This window comes from Pongo pygmaeus, chromosome 17 (assembly GCF_028885625.2).
Source record: "Pongo pygmaeus isolate AG05252 chromosome 17, NHGRI_mPonPyg2-v2.0_pri, whole genome shotgun sequence".
NCBI classification, from domain to species: Eukaryota; Metazoa; Chordata; class Mammalia; order Primates; family Hominidae; genus Pongo; species Pongo pygmaeus.
In genome coordinates, this window is record NC_072390.2 from 73,303,246 (window position 1) to 73,317,054 (window position 13,809).

Below are 13,809 nucleotides of genomic sequence, written 5' to 3' on the forward strand. Positions count from 1 at the left end.
TCTAGGTCTTACACTGCAATATAAATAAGATTAAGTTCTGCTGCCCGCATGACAGCAGCATGTGCCATGGGTCACATGGGGGTATAATGACCTTCTGCCTCTGTTCATAGGCTGTGCTACTCATGGACGCCGAAAAGCGTATCCGGTTACTGCAGTTTGTCACAGGGACATCGCGAGTACCTATGAATGGATTTGCCGAACTTTATGGTGAGCAGGATACCATGAGATTCAGTTGTCCTCCTGGGAATTTCCAGCCAGGCATGAACTCTGGCCCAAGAACCCTGCCGCCAGGCCTCTGCAGAAGGCTAAGTTTCAGGACAGTGTGCCATGCATAGGTTCCATGAAAGTTCAATGAAAGTACTGCTATCTATACTTTATATAGATAACATGGTGCATCTACCTCAAGGGATTGGGGGGCAGTTTGTGAAGAGATCCATAAGGCTGCTTTTTTTTTTTCCTAGTTTAGTTTTTTAGTAAATCGTTAAAAACCAGGTTTTGCAGGGTCATTTATGTGGTCATAAACTGAGGTATAAAGTCACCTCCAGTAGGCAGAATTTTTCAGTGTTTACCATAAATTTAAAAATCACTCTGTACTTTGCATATTGAAGGTCACATTTCATTTGCCCTCCCACCCGCAAAACTAGTTTGAAGTTTAAATTTCCAGGGTCCAGCTGAGAGGCCGTAGCTGCCTACCTTTCCACGTAACTGTTGTGTTTGTTAATCTTGGTGCAGTTCCATTCTGGAGACTATGCAGAGTCTTTCTGTGAGGTTGTGCAGACCTCTGGCTTCCCTCAACATTAAATATCAATGTTGCAGCAGAAGAGAGTGTCTTGGGCCTCACCCCTGGGGGCAAACCCTGCCCTGACAGTAGCTGGACTGCAGACCACACCATAGCTTCATTCTTCTGCCCTAAGCCATCTTAGCATTTCTTTTTCTTTTCTTGTCTAGGTTCCAATGGTCCTCAGCTGTTTACAATAGAGCAGTGGGGCAGTCCTGAGAAACTGCCCAGAGCTCACACATGGTGAGTGACAAAAACACATGCATGTCAACAGCAATATTTGAACTGCTTAGCTGGGTATGGTGCTGGGCTCGAGGCTATTGAATGCTCTGTTTCCTGTCTGTAAGTAGCTTAGAGAATTAAAGGACAGTGCTGTGGATGAAAATAGAAATTGTACAATAGTGCTAATAAGATGTAATACACTCAGTGTGTTTGGCATATAAAGGGCTCAGGCCTCCCTGCCGTGGGGAATGTCTCCTCTGAGCCCAGTCCTTCCCTCATTATTCTAGGTAATGGAGCTTTCACTGTTCACCATACATAGATAAAGCAGCTCTCAACCTCTAAAAACACATTGGGTTTTTACTCCAATCTTAAATTGGTTGAGAAGTTAGGACAAAATACCCTGTAGAAACATCCTTTTTCAAAGGCCTTCTATGCCCATAAATAACCCGTAATTCCCTGGAATTGAGCAGTAACGTGACTGTGGTCGGAGGAGAGTAAGAGGGCTGACACGTGGCCGGGGATGCCCAGGCTTGGAGCGTGGCTCCCCTCAGAAGGCCCTCTCAGGAGGCACAGTGAGGCAGAAGGGTCCCAGTTGTTTTTTGAAGAGTTGCATGAAACCCAGCACAAATGCAGACTGGATGGGATCGATTTCTTGAAGCCGGGTTCAGGGAGCTCTTGCTAACTCAAACTCCCAAGTCCCTCGTGTTGGTTTTTCTGCAAAGTCCTTTATTTCTTGTTCCTGAGGAAGCAGCAGAAGTGGGCCTTCTGGAAAACGGTGAGCAGCGTAGCCGTGTGTTTCTCATGCAGCAGGGGCTGCAAAGCCTGCTCTGGCCATACTGAGCTAACATAAGCAACTGAACACTCCCTGCAGGAAACGCCCTCCCTTAATCTAGAAGTGCTGGCCAGGAGACAATTCTCATGAAAATACGTTGGCGAAAAATTGGCTGTGAAAGGTTTTTCACTTCTGTCAGATTGCCTTGCCTCACCAGAAAGGTGTTTTTTTTTCCATTCATCCATTCACGTGACTCTCCAGATGGAATGAACATGGTCATTGCCTGTCAGAGCCTTGAAAGCAAGCTGACTCCAGCCTAAGATTGATGAATATTCAGAGCAGTCATTGTCCATGGTTCTCTGGCTTTCTTCTAAGGAAAGAATGTTTGAGTAGTTCAGAGCTTTTCTCCAAATGGTGTCCAAGTCATATGTGGTTTTCTGGGTTCTACTGGCCTCCATATGAAGGCACCAGCATTGAGCCAAGCCCCAGGACTGTGGGTGGTGATGCGAAACTCAAGCTCATAATACTAACCAGGATGAAGATTAGGAAAAGTGAAATTATTGGGCACAGCCATCATCTGTGGTCAGGTACTGCTTAATCTTTATGGCAGCTGTATGAGATATGTTATTCCCTTGGGCTGTCAGAAGGCTGGCCCAGGGCTCACCTGAGTCACAGATTCCCAGATCACAGGATTTGAACTCAGATCTACTAGAATTAGAGCCTGCACCCTTAACTACTACACCAGATACACTGCCTCTGTTGATATACCCACTTTCTTTTTAGACTTTTCCAAGGAAACCAAATTAGTGAACCAATTTCATGTTGATTCAGCCCATGTTTCTCCGTGACTTCAAGGACACATATCTTACTATTGAACTGTCTTTTTTATTTCGGAGCCCACATGATTCTGCCACAAGTAGAACTTCCCAGATAAGACCTCTGAACTCAGTGGTTCTCAACCTCAGCTGCATGTTGGAACCATCTAGAGAGCTTTAAAGAAATCACTGATGCCTGGGATTTGGACTTCATTGGTCTGGTGTGTGACCCAGGCAGTGGGATTTTCAAAGCTCCCCAGATGATTTTTATAGGCTGGCAGGGTGGAGAATTCACAGCTCTTCCCTGGGAAGGGCAAAGGTCCACCTACAGGAAGGGAACAGCCCAGCTGACTCTTACCAGAACTTATTTTCCTCTTTGTGTGTCATGGAAATAAAGCAACTGTGTAGTTTTCCTAATGATGTTCTCCCCAGACTAACGTGACCCGGATGGAGAGGACTGGCAGTTACAAGCAACACTGGCTAGCATGAGTGGGGCTGTTCTGCTGTTTCTTCTAAATGGCTTTCCTCCCTACCTAACCCTGACTGTATTTTGACGTAGGAAACAGAAACTTCACTGGCTGTTTCATGGCAACTGTTCTGCCGTAAAATTTTGCCATACATAGGTTTAATTCCTTCCATGTTTTATGATACACAATTAAAGTTCAAAATAAAAATCTGATTTCCTAGGAGAGCAGAAGCTGAAGGATCTGGTTCTCTGTGATGAGGGTACCTTTCATTAAGCTTTCCAATGGTGATTATTGAGTGTCTGACATTCAAAGGACTTCATTTCATTGTTCCATAAAAGGTCACTACTCAGACATTTAAAATTACTCTTCATTAAGAATCACAGGCCCACCTGCCCTTTTAGGTAGACTCTAAAGCAAACAAAAATCATCTCGTTAAGCCCATGCATCTTCCACATGAGGACGCTGAAGCCCTGTGAGGACAATGAGCTCCTTAAGGTCACCCAGCTCATTAGTGCAGACCAAAGCCAGGTCCGTGTGTCCTGACCTCTGAAATGATAGGAACTCACACTCACCAAGCACTCTGTTCATTCCGGGGATGGTGCTCAGCACTTGATGTGATTGACTCATACCATCATCACAGCGGTCCTAAGAGGTGGGTGATGTTATGACCCACTTTTTTACAGATAACACTGAGATGCAAAGCGGTGAAGCGTTAAGCCGCATGATTCAGAACCTCAGATCTTGACATCCCGTCTTTGCCTCTCTCTTCATCATGCCAGTGTTTCTCAAACCTGAATAATCTGTGGACCTTTTTTAAAGGGAAAAAATGGTCACAGATCCTCAAGAATGGGCCTGAGACCCCCATAGGGATTGCAGGCCCAGGACTGTGAAACCCCAGCTGAAAAGCCTGAAGCCACTTTCCATGAAAGGCTCTTTTAAATGCCATCTGTAGATGTGAAGTCCTGTCTTTATCAATATGATAATAGAAAGTTAAAAGCCTGTATTAGTACTTACTCTTTTAGGATTTCTGGGTTTCTGAGAACCCCAGTTTGAGAAGCACAGTGTTATTCTCTGTCTTTTAGTGTTTGGTGGCTGTTAGAGAATCCAAGGGGAACTCAGTGGGACTTATTCAATATTTAGGGGTTGTTAAACGGCCCTCTACAGTATTTGTTTCTTTTCTGTTGCTGTGACAATGGTTAGCTTTTAGTATATGTGCAGGTGCTGCCAAAGCGAGCACGTGAATGGTTAGCTTTTAAAACCTAAGAAGCTACTTTGCTCATTCTTGGAATCACACATCAATACCTGGAGGGGGCAGTTTTAAACACAGACAGTGTGAGCACTCGCGGCAGAGGCAGCACAAGTGCACTTCAAGAGCTGGGCTTTGGAGCACCCCAGGGCTGTACCTGACCCTGTGTGACCTTGGGCAAGTTACCTAACCTTGCTGTGTCTCAAGCTCCTCCTCTGTGAAATAGGGATGAAGCATTACCTGCCTTACAAGGTGATTGCCAGGGTTCATAACATTGCGACAAGGCTGATGGGGCATGGTGAGCACTCCGTGAACATGAGCTCTTATGTCATAATGAGCTGTGGCAAGTGTGCATGCCATTTTCATGACAGATACACATCAGCAACCACCCCCCAACACATACACACATACACACACACACACAGGTGCAGGTTCTGTGGCTGAAGGCTCTGGTCTTGAGCCCCATGTAGACATTCAGTAAATGTTGAAAGGTGTTAACACTGATACCATCTCTTGAGTAATTGAGCCGTTGCTGTATGCCAGGCCCACTGATCTGATCCACTTGGCACTCATATGTGCAGTTTCCCCATGTCACAGAAGCCCAGAGGCCATCCATTTGTCTGAAAACCCTCACTATTGCCAGGGTGATTTGCAGCCCCCACCCCCACCTGAAGCCTCCAGATATGTAGGGACTTTTTCTAAATGCAACTTTGCATAGCAAATGTCAATTTTGCCTGACTTTGATCAGAGGAGGTAGCTTAGCACTGGTGTTCCCGAGCCCCGGACAGCCTGGGTTCTGTTTGTGGGTCTGCCGTTTGACAAAGACTGTGACCTCAGGAACCTTGCCCTATGTCTCTGCTCCAGGAGCTCCTGTGCAGAATGGAGATAACATGACCTGCTTCATAGGGTTGTGATGAAAATGAAGTGAGTTAATGGAAAAGCACTTGGCTTGAGGCCTAGTGTGGAATAAGTAATAGTATTAGAGATAGACACAGTCTTAATTTGTGGGTAACTCCAAAAGCATCAACTCTGTGTTCCAAGGGTTTGGAAATCTTGCCAGTTACTTTGCTTTTCATGTTTCCCTTCCCACCAGGATTCCTCCAAGATCTGCATCTGACTATAGCAAAGGTTTCATGGACCATTTGAAAATGTTCTTTCTCTGTAAATTACAAGAGCTTATTTAGTGTAGATGTTTCATAGCTAGAGGTTTTTGGGGGTTTTTTCTCCAGGTAATCAAAATTGTTGGTTAAGGCTTTTTTATTCTCTTACTGAAACCCCATGCCCATTAACCAGATCGAGGAAGTGCTGTTGTGGCTTTTCACCTACACTTTTTATTCCTTTTGCAGCTTTAATCGCCTTGACTTACCTCCATATGAAACCTTTGAAGATTTACGAGAGAAACTTCTCATGGCCGTGGAAAATGCTCAAGGATTTGAAGGGGTGGATTAAGCACCGTCTGCCTCGGGGGTGGTTGTTCTTCAGGCAAGTTCTGCTTGCACTTTTGCATTTGCCTAACAGACTTTTGCAGAGATGATGGCAGAGAGCAGCTGCAGGCATGGTCCCTGGAGCCGAGCCTTCACCACGCACTCGTCCAAGTTCGGATGCGGGAACCTGGTCCCAGCTTGAGTTCCTGCATTTCCCACCACAAATTATCAACTGGTTGATGTGTACACTAATTACATTTCAGGAGGACTTATGCTATTTATGTTGTGCCTCTGCAGGCAAAGCCCTTAATAAATATTTTACATCCTTTCTAATGACAATGAATGGAATTAATCACTCTACAGGTATAGTATTACAACTCATGTTTACTTTTTAAAATGATTTAGACCGATTTTCAGATTTTATTTCATTATGATTAAAGATGTCTCATGTACTTGGAAAAGTGAGCATTTTTTTTTTTTTTGTATTTCACTTTCATACCAGGCTTAATGTCAATGACATTTTTATTTTTGAAGTACTCTGACACCTCCACCCTCTACTTTATTAGAATTGGAAGGCAAATTTTTGTCCAAAAACCTTCTACAGACAAGTACTTTGAGAGAATTTCCAATATAATATTAGACATAATGATAATTTTTTCCATACTCAGAATGAAAAACTGGATATTACCTTTTTGTTTTGGGGTTTTTTGTACAAATTTAGCTAATAGCTACAGGCTGAGAGAATTGTAACATAGCATGACAAATTTTGTGTTGACTTGAAAGGAATCACACCATTATTCCTTAGAAGTAATTACATGTGCTCTAACACATTTGAGACAGGGTTGGACTCCCATTTCTCATCAGAGAAATTAGTTAACCCTTCCTGGCACTGTACAGTCATCTTTTATTCTATTTCCTCTTTGCTGTTTGTAGTAGAGACATTTTGAATGAAACTTGGCACTGCTTGATTCAAAACTGTGGAAACCAGATCTGTTTAGTCTCCTGTTTGTATGCGTTTGCTAATGGTAGCTAAATAACCAGTTTTTGTTGTAAATGCACCAATTCTGAAGGCACTTTATGTACTACACGGAGGTCATATCTGGTTTTGTTTTTATTTTTTTATCATGAACATTAAATGTGATGATGATTTCTTTTCCCTGCACACATCTTTCCGGTGCAATATCTATCAATTGTGAATCTGGCTGCTGGTGTATAAAAACCTGGATGTAAAGCTGAGCCTACACAGACCTGTCCTCACCAACTGTTTTGTGATTTCTCCTCAACTACAAAGATTTATTTAATGTACACTTAATCTAACTGAGTTTTGTTACCAGTGACCTGTTGCATGCTTCGATACCGTGTACTGCCTGAGTTGTGTCTGTTGTGTGCTAGATTAAAAGTGAGACAGAGACTTGACTTGATCCTCTGAGCTCAACCTGTTGAGCTGGTAGTGGCAGAGGACTGAGGGTACCTGCACAGTTTGATTCTTTTCCACGTGTAAGTCTCCATTGCAGAATTGTCGTGCTTTGAGAAAACACCTGAGGCAGTGTGGGAGTTGAACAACCCCGCTGTCCTTTTTAACCTGTGTTGTCCTAGACCCTGTCGGGGCAGTTAGGGGACACTAGAGATTTGATCTCATGTCAGTCATCAATAGGACAAAAAAGTTGTGGTTTGGGGAGGTCTGTTTGTTACATAAAAAGGACCTTTCGGTGTAAGAAATTGCCGTTTTTACCCTGCCCTGGCTGGCGTGTGAGAAGCCATGGAAGGTTGTGGTTGTAAATGAGTTGTCTAAAGGGGTGCAGAGGCCTGAGGGTTCTAAAAGAAGGTAGATTTCTACAGAGCTGAGTGTTGGTTCCTTTTTCTTATTGGTTGAAAAATACCTGGTAGTGATCAGAAAACTTAGATGCTATGTAACTAAAAAAAAAAAAAATCCTGCTTATGAGTTTTGACTATTGGTGAGACGTTTCCCCTACAGTTAACATGACAAATGTCTCAGTGGCAAAAATCTCCTTTTTGTAAGCCCCCATAGTCTAGACGCAGTTTTCTTTTTAAGAATCATGCCAGAGCCTGAGTCGAGCAGTACGCTTTCTTGGTTTTTGAGAGTAATTGTGTAATTGTAGAGGGAGAAATCCAATTCTAACCTAAGAACTGGGATTCTTCTGTCATCTTGTAAACTGTATATTGAAAAAAACAGAATAGTCACTAAATGCATATTAAGTCAAGTATTAGAAAGTATAAAAGAAAAATAATTCTGACAATTTCTAAGCCAGAAGCAAACAAGAATTACTGAAATCTATTCCATGAATACTTGGAAGGCAGTAATTGTGAGTGACACCTCAGTTCATCAACTCCTTAATAATATCAGCTTAATTTTAATGACAACTAAATATTGCTGAAGTCAGGATTTAGTATTTTTTTAAAAAGCAAAACAAGGTTCGGTAGTCCTCAGCAATTCTCCAAGTTTCTCTCTTTGCCTAAAATGGTCATAGATCTTGATTTCTCTGAATCGTAATGACCACGCCCAGTCATCTTCACAGCATAATTGCAGGTGGCAGTAAAGACAGTGTGCTGGGTAAGGAGCAGTTACTGGGTCATTCCATGGGCCCCGACCTGCCCAGCGAGTAGCCCTGCGGGAGAGAGGGCAGTGTTGCCTATCCCAGAGGTCCCAGCAGCCACACTGCTCTGCAGGCCAGACTCTCTTTATAGCCAGAGAAATCACCTTAATGCAGTCTCTTTAGTTGTCTGCTGAAGCTGTAGTTATTATGGGCCACTTACATGAGGCTGAGAAGTACGTGCCGGAGCTCACACACTGCCTGTTGCGGGTCTCTTAACATCAGTTATCACGGCTGCCTGTGGGTCCCGGGTATTTCCATTCCTGCCCCTTGTTGGCCCAAGGAAGGATGTGGAAAGAGCGCCTGGCGGGATGAAGGTCCAACAGCCTGTGCCTCTCCACTGCTGGCCCCGGAGCCGGCAGCAGTGAGGCATTCATTGTCTGTGTTGCGGTATATTCCCAGCTTTGGTGCTCTTTTCCTTTTTTGCCTGAAATGTTTGTGCTTCTCTGTAGCCAGTCCTCTAACAAATCACAAGAACAAAGGTAAGACACTTGGTTTTTGTTTCCAGGACCCTTTAGAAGGTGACATCAGATATTCCCTAAATTCAGACAAGGAGGGATACAGAGCGACTTGGCATGTATTATTTCTCCCATGTAAGGGCAAAGGGACAGATTATTATTAATATTTCTGAGACAGAGTCTCACTCTGTAGCTCAGGCTGGAGTGCAGCGGCTCAATCTCAGCTCACCACAACCTCTGCCTCCTGGCTTCAAGCGATTCTTCTGCCTCAGCCTCCTCGAATAGCTGGGATTACAGGCACCCACCACCATGCCTGGCTAATTTTGTATTTTCACCATGCTGGCCAGGCTGGTCTTGAACTCCTGACCTCAGGTGATCCTCCCGCCTCAGCCTTCCAAAGTGCTGGGGTTACAGTCATGAGCCACCGCACCCGGCCTCACAGTGACAGATTCTGAGAAACAGCGTGCAAAACATTTGAACCATTTTCTACATCTCCCATTGTTGCATAGACAGTGTGCACCGCTGCTATCTTGCCAGATCCACACTGGTCCTCTCGAAAGCCAGGTTCATACACAGCAACTTTTTAATTATTCTAACAGTTACCCATTAACAGTCGACTCCTGTATTTCTAAGAGTCTTGTACTGACCTCTGAAATTTAAAAATGTATAAAGAGAGCCTGGGTTGATCAGTTCTGCAGCCCCTACCCACTGTGCTAGTTCTCCTCTTTCTTCTCTCTCCTCCTTACCCTGCCCCTGCACCCCTGTACTTAAGGTGGGAGGTGCTGTCTGGTATCATTTTCTGCCTTGCCTGTAGGGGGTGCCGCTGTGCAGGGTAACTGCCTGCCTGGTCCCTTCCTGACCTTCCCCAGCCCCGAAGATCACACACTACCTCTGTCATTCAGGCATTGGGGTACATCCTGATAAGTCATGTCAGAACTGCCAATTTCAGGACTGAGATGTGTTTTTAAAAAATCCTTATAAACTCCACTTTGTACTTTAGATTTTAAAACTGGGGAAAAAATGTGATATTCTTTGGACCACTTTTTTAATTTATATAAGCCTTAATGAACAGTGTCTATACATTTGCATACGCACACCCCCACCCCAGAGTGTTCTCAGTATGTCAGAGAAAGTGCCGTAGCATTAGGACGGGAGCTTGGAGAACGTTTTCTAGAAAAGGGTTAGCTTCCTGTTGGCATGAAATTGTCCAAGCAAACCTCTCATTAAACATCTGTTGTTTGTTAAAAATGTTCCACTCAAAGCAACGCATGTTTCAAAGGCATGTCTTTCTGTTCGTTGGTTTTCTGTGTGTAAGGAGTAGCATTGCTGTTGGCGCCTAACCTCGCGTGCACTGCATTCTCAACCCCGTACCAGTGCATCGGAACCCTTCCTCATGACCATAACTCTGTGTCTACAGATATCTGTGTTCCTATGTAAGCCAGTTTTCCCCTTTTACTCAGACTAATTTCACCTAGATTGTCACGGTTTCCTTCATGTTAGCTTTGCGTGACTTTGTTCTTCCTTTACTACTCTGTATGTAATATATATACATATATACGTACATATGCTGTCCAAATATATTTGTATATATTTGTATAGCATTTTTACACCTTTATTGAGTAATCTGGTTTCGAAAGGGGGTAAGAGTTTAGTCCCTTCTACAGTTTTCTCCAAGCTGTGTCCTGCGAATTTCGACCCTTGGAGCCTGAGAAAACCTTAGGAAGATGATGTTAATTTGCTGTCATTTCTTAATTCAGGATCTATCATCAAATGAAACATGAAAAAAAACAGTGACTTTTAAGGTGAAAAGAGTTTCAAGCATTCCAAATAAATTCTCAATGTTTCATAACTTTTTATTATAAACCCACCTCCTAATAGGAAGCCAAGTACTATTTGATACAGTGGTAAAAACCAAACTACCTTGAATTTTTTTTAAGGCAACTTATGAATAATGCTCATTTTCACAATCAGTATAGCTTTAAAATATGGTTGAATTTGATACACACAGGAAGTTTTCTTGAAGAACAATCCTTTCGCTTTTCTTTTTTCTTGAGAGATCTAAAGAGAAACTGTAGATTGTTTTCCTGACAGCAAAAGACTAATGTGACAAAATGAAGTCATTGTAAAGAAGCGATGCAACTTGTCAAATATTTAATAAAGAATTATGGAAGCTGGAACATTTTCTACATCAAGTATTATGGGTTGTTTGATTTAAAGCTTCTTTGTGAATGCACCATCTTAATTGTTTCAGAGGGGTTTAAATGCCTGCAGATTGATAGTATGTTCATTTCCTTCATCTCCCTGAAAGCTCCGCACTTTTAAAAACATTAAGGTCTGGCAGGGCACAGTGGCTCATGCCTGTAATCCCAGCACTTTGGGAGGCTGAGGTGGGCGGATCACTGAGGTTAGGCGTTCGAGACCAGCCTGACCAACATGGTGAAACCCCATCTCTACTAAAAATACAAAATATATATATATATTAGCCAGACGTGGTGGCGCATGCCTGTAATCCCAGCTACTCAGGAGGCTGAGGCAGGAGAATCGCTTGAACCCGGGAGGCAGAGGCTTCAGTGAGCCGAGAGTGAGCCGAGATTGTGCCATTGCATGCACTCCAGCCTGGGCGACAGAGCGAGACTCTGTTTCAAAAAAAAAAAAAGTCTGCCCAAAACACATGGCTTAAGCCTACTAAAAGGATGCACATTTATTCTTAGCTGTTTTGTTCTTTTATTAAACTTGAGAATTACTGATTTTACATAATATTTGTATAGTCCATGTTAGTCTGTTCCTCAAAAGGCATCCTTGTATACCTAGCCCTCAACTTGTGTGAGAGTTAATGAGACTCAATGAATCCCCAAGTTGGTTCTCAGAAAGGTGCTGTCAAAATCCCGACCGTGTGTCACTGCCCTGTGCAAAGCCAGTGGCATTTTTCCTCATGCCATTTCATTCCGCTCAGATCATCTCAGACTCCTGGAGAATTTTCCCTTTTTCTTTAGTACTGAGCTTCCTCTTGATGTGCTTAACCCATCCCCTCGGGGCAGAGGAGATAGCGGGGAAGCAGGACATCATTTAGTCTTTGGTTTCTTGCGGCTTGTCTTTTTCCATCAACAGTAGATGGCATCTTGCCAGGAAGCTGTCCGCAGCACCTGGAATTCCTGCCTCCTCCTCCAGAGTTATGAGTACACATGAGAGGCACAATTGGACAGAGCCACTGTGAATATTTATATGTTCTTTCTTAAAACCACACATGGTGGAACGAATTACATCAATGACACAGTCGCTAGATTAATAGGCTTTTAACCTGCTCTGAAGTCCAAGACTCATTAGGCGCTTGTGAGATGGTGAAGCCCCTGGTAAAAGTGTTTGCGGTGAGCATGGGTATCCTGTATTCTGACACTAGCTTTCTCGGGGTTGGCTCTCAGAGCCATGTTCAAAGGGGTTCCTGAGGTAAGAACGCAGAAGCCTCTTTCTGGGAGAGAACACTTCTCAAAACAGCTTCCAGAGAGCTCAGGCTGTAGAATCTCTAAGGAATCATTTATAGGACTTGAATTGGGCTGGAAAAAATTTGAGCATGAGTTTACTTAAGACCCAAGACACAAGTCCTACGGTAAGTAGGCCGCAGTGCCCAGCTGTGACCCAGTGGGGGCTCAAGAGGGCAAGAAGGGAGAGTCCCTGTTGGGAACCTTTTAGGGCTGACCTTAGGCCAGACTGGGAAAAAGGTCAGTCTCCCCAGTTAGCCTGTTGCTGTGTTCCTTCCTGCCCAGCCCCCTTCACAGTGCTCCGTGCTGCTCATGTGCCTCCTCCCCTTTCCTCTGCAAAGTTCCCAGCTGGGCTGCAAGTCTCGGGTACCTGGAGTGTTGACAGCGCAGAGCCCTCCCGTCACCTCCAGGCAGAATGGCCCTCACTTCACAGGGGCCTCCTGGGGACAAGGCGTCCTGAGCCCTCAGTGCTTCCGAGTGAAGGTCAGAGACTGTCCCTGTGTCACGTTCTCCCAGGCCCACTCAAAGCACGAAGTCCCACAAGGGGTTGTGGCTCTTCCAGGTCCTCTGCTGGTCTTACTGCCTTGGTGTTTGAACTGACTGCAATAACTTCATCCTTTTCTCGGCCAGGTGCCCCCAGAAACTACCTTTTCAGACATGCCCTTTTACCAGGGCTCCAGGCCCCCTCCCTCGCAGTTCTGCGGCCTTGCTGCACAGTTCCCCATTGGAATCGTGAAGGGAGACCGTGTTTCCTCCACACGTTTTTGCCCACTCCCCACATCAGTTCTTGGAGTAAGCCTTTTTTCCTCTCCAAGGAAAGGGCTTACTTGCAGACAAATTAGTTTGGAAGTATGGTACTAGAGCAAGCACACCCCCAAATTGAGCAGACTGAATAGGGCCCAGAGGATGGGTGAGAGCCACATTCCTGTGATTAAAGGCAGATTTGGGTGGTGTCTAAGCAATACCCTTCCTAGGGAGTTTTAAATACTGTTGCTAGAATCAGGGAGTTGAGTTCTCAATCCTGTTTGGCCTTATCCAGACTGAGTACCAAGGCTAAAGGCAGAAGGTTCTGCGCTGCAGAGTGCCCAGGTGTCAGCGGCTCAAATCACGTGATCACAGAATATGTGGCCCTGCAGGGCCGGCCTTGCTTTGTCTAACGCTGTCCTTTTCCACGTGAGTCCCAGGGTTCTTGCCCTTGATCAATTCAGATATGACCAGTACTGTGGGCCTGGAGGGCCAGGTTTTGTTCTCATTTGTGGCCTTGGACTCTGCTGGGGCAGCGCTGCCTCCCCTGTACAGACCCAGAACAGCTGCCCCTGTGGGTGCTTCTCCCAGCTAGAAACCTGAGGGCTGATGGGCGAAGGTGGTTGGCTTCCGACTGCCCCCGTGGGCCATGGAAGCGGGCGGGACCTCATTCACCCCACCACCTCCACCGAGGGGCTTGTCTGCAGCAGAGGGGCTACTCAACATTGAGCTCAGGAAGGGAGGCCAGGAAGCCGCACAAACGGCCCAGCTTGGGCAGTTGGGGGCAGCCGGGAA

At 44.8% G+C, this 13,809-nt stretch overlaps 1 protein-coding gene across 17 annotated transcripts in view; it reads left to right on the plus strand.

Moving 5' to 3' along the window:
• Positions 1-10,971, plus strand: part of NEDD4L (NEDD4 like E3 ubiquitin protein ligase) — a 364,635-nt gene extending 353,664 nt beyond the window's left edge. For all 17 annotated transcript variants that reach the window (XM_054460560.2, XM_054460562.2, XM_063653750.1 and 14 more), the window contains 3 exons: positions 111-207; positions 949-1,021; positions 5,647-10,971. In XM_054460560.2, coding sequence (XP_054316535.1) covers positions 111-207; positions 949-1,021; positions 5,647-5,749 — 273 coding nt within the window. In that variant the 3' untranslated portion in view covers positions 5,750-10,971. The remainder of the gene's footprint in view (positions 1-110; positions 208-948; positions 1,022-5,646) is intronic.
• The last annotated feature ends 2,838 nt before the right edge of the window (positions 10,972-13,809 follow it).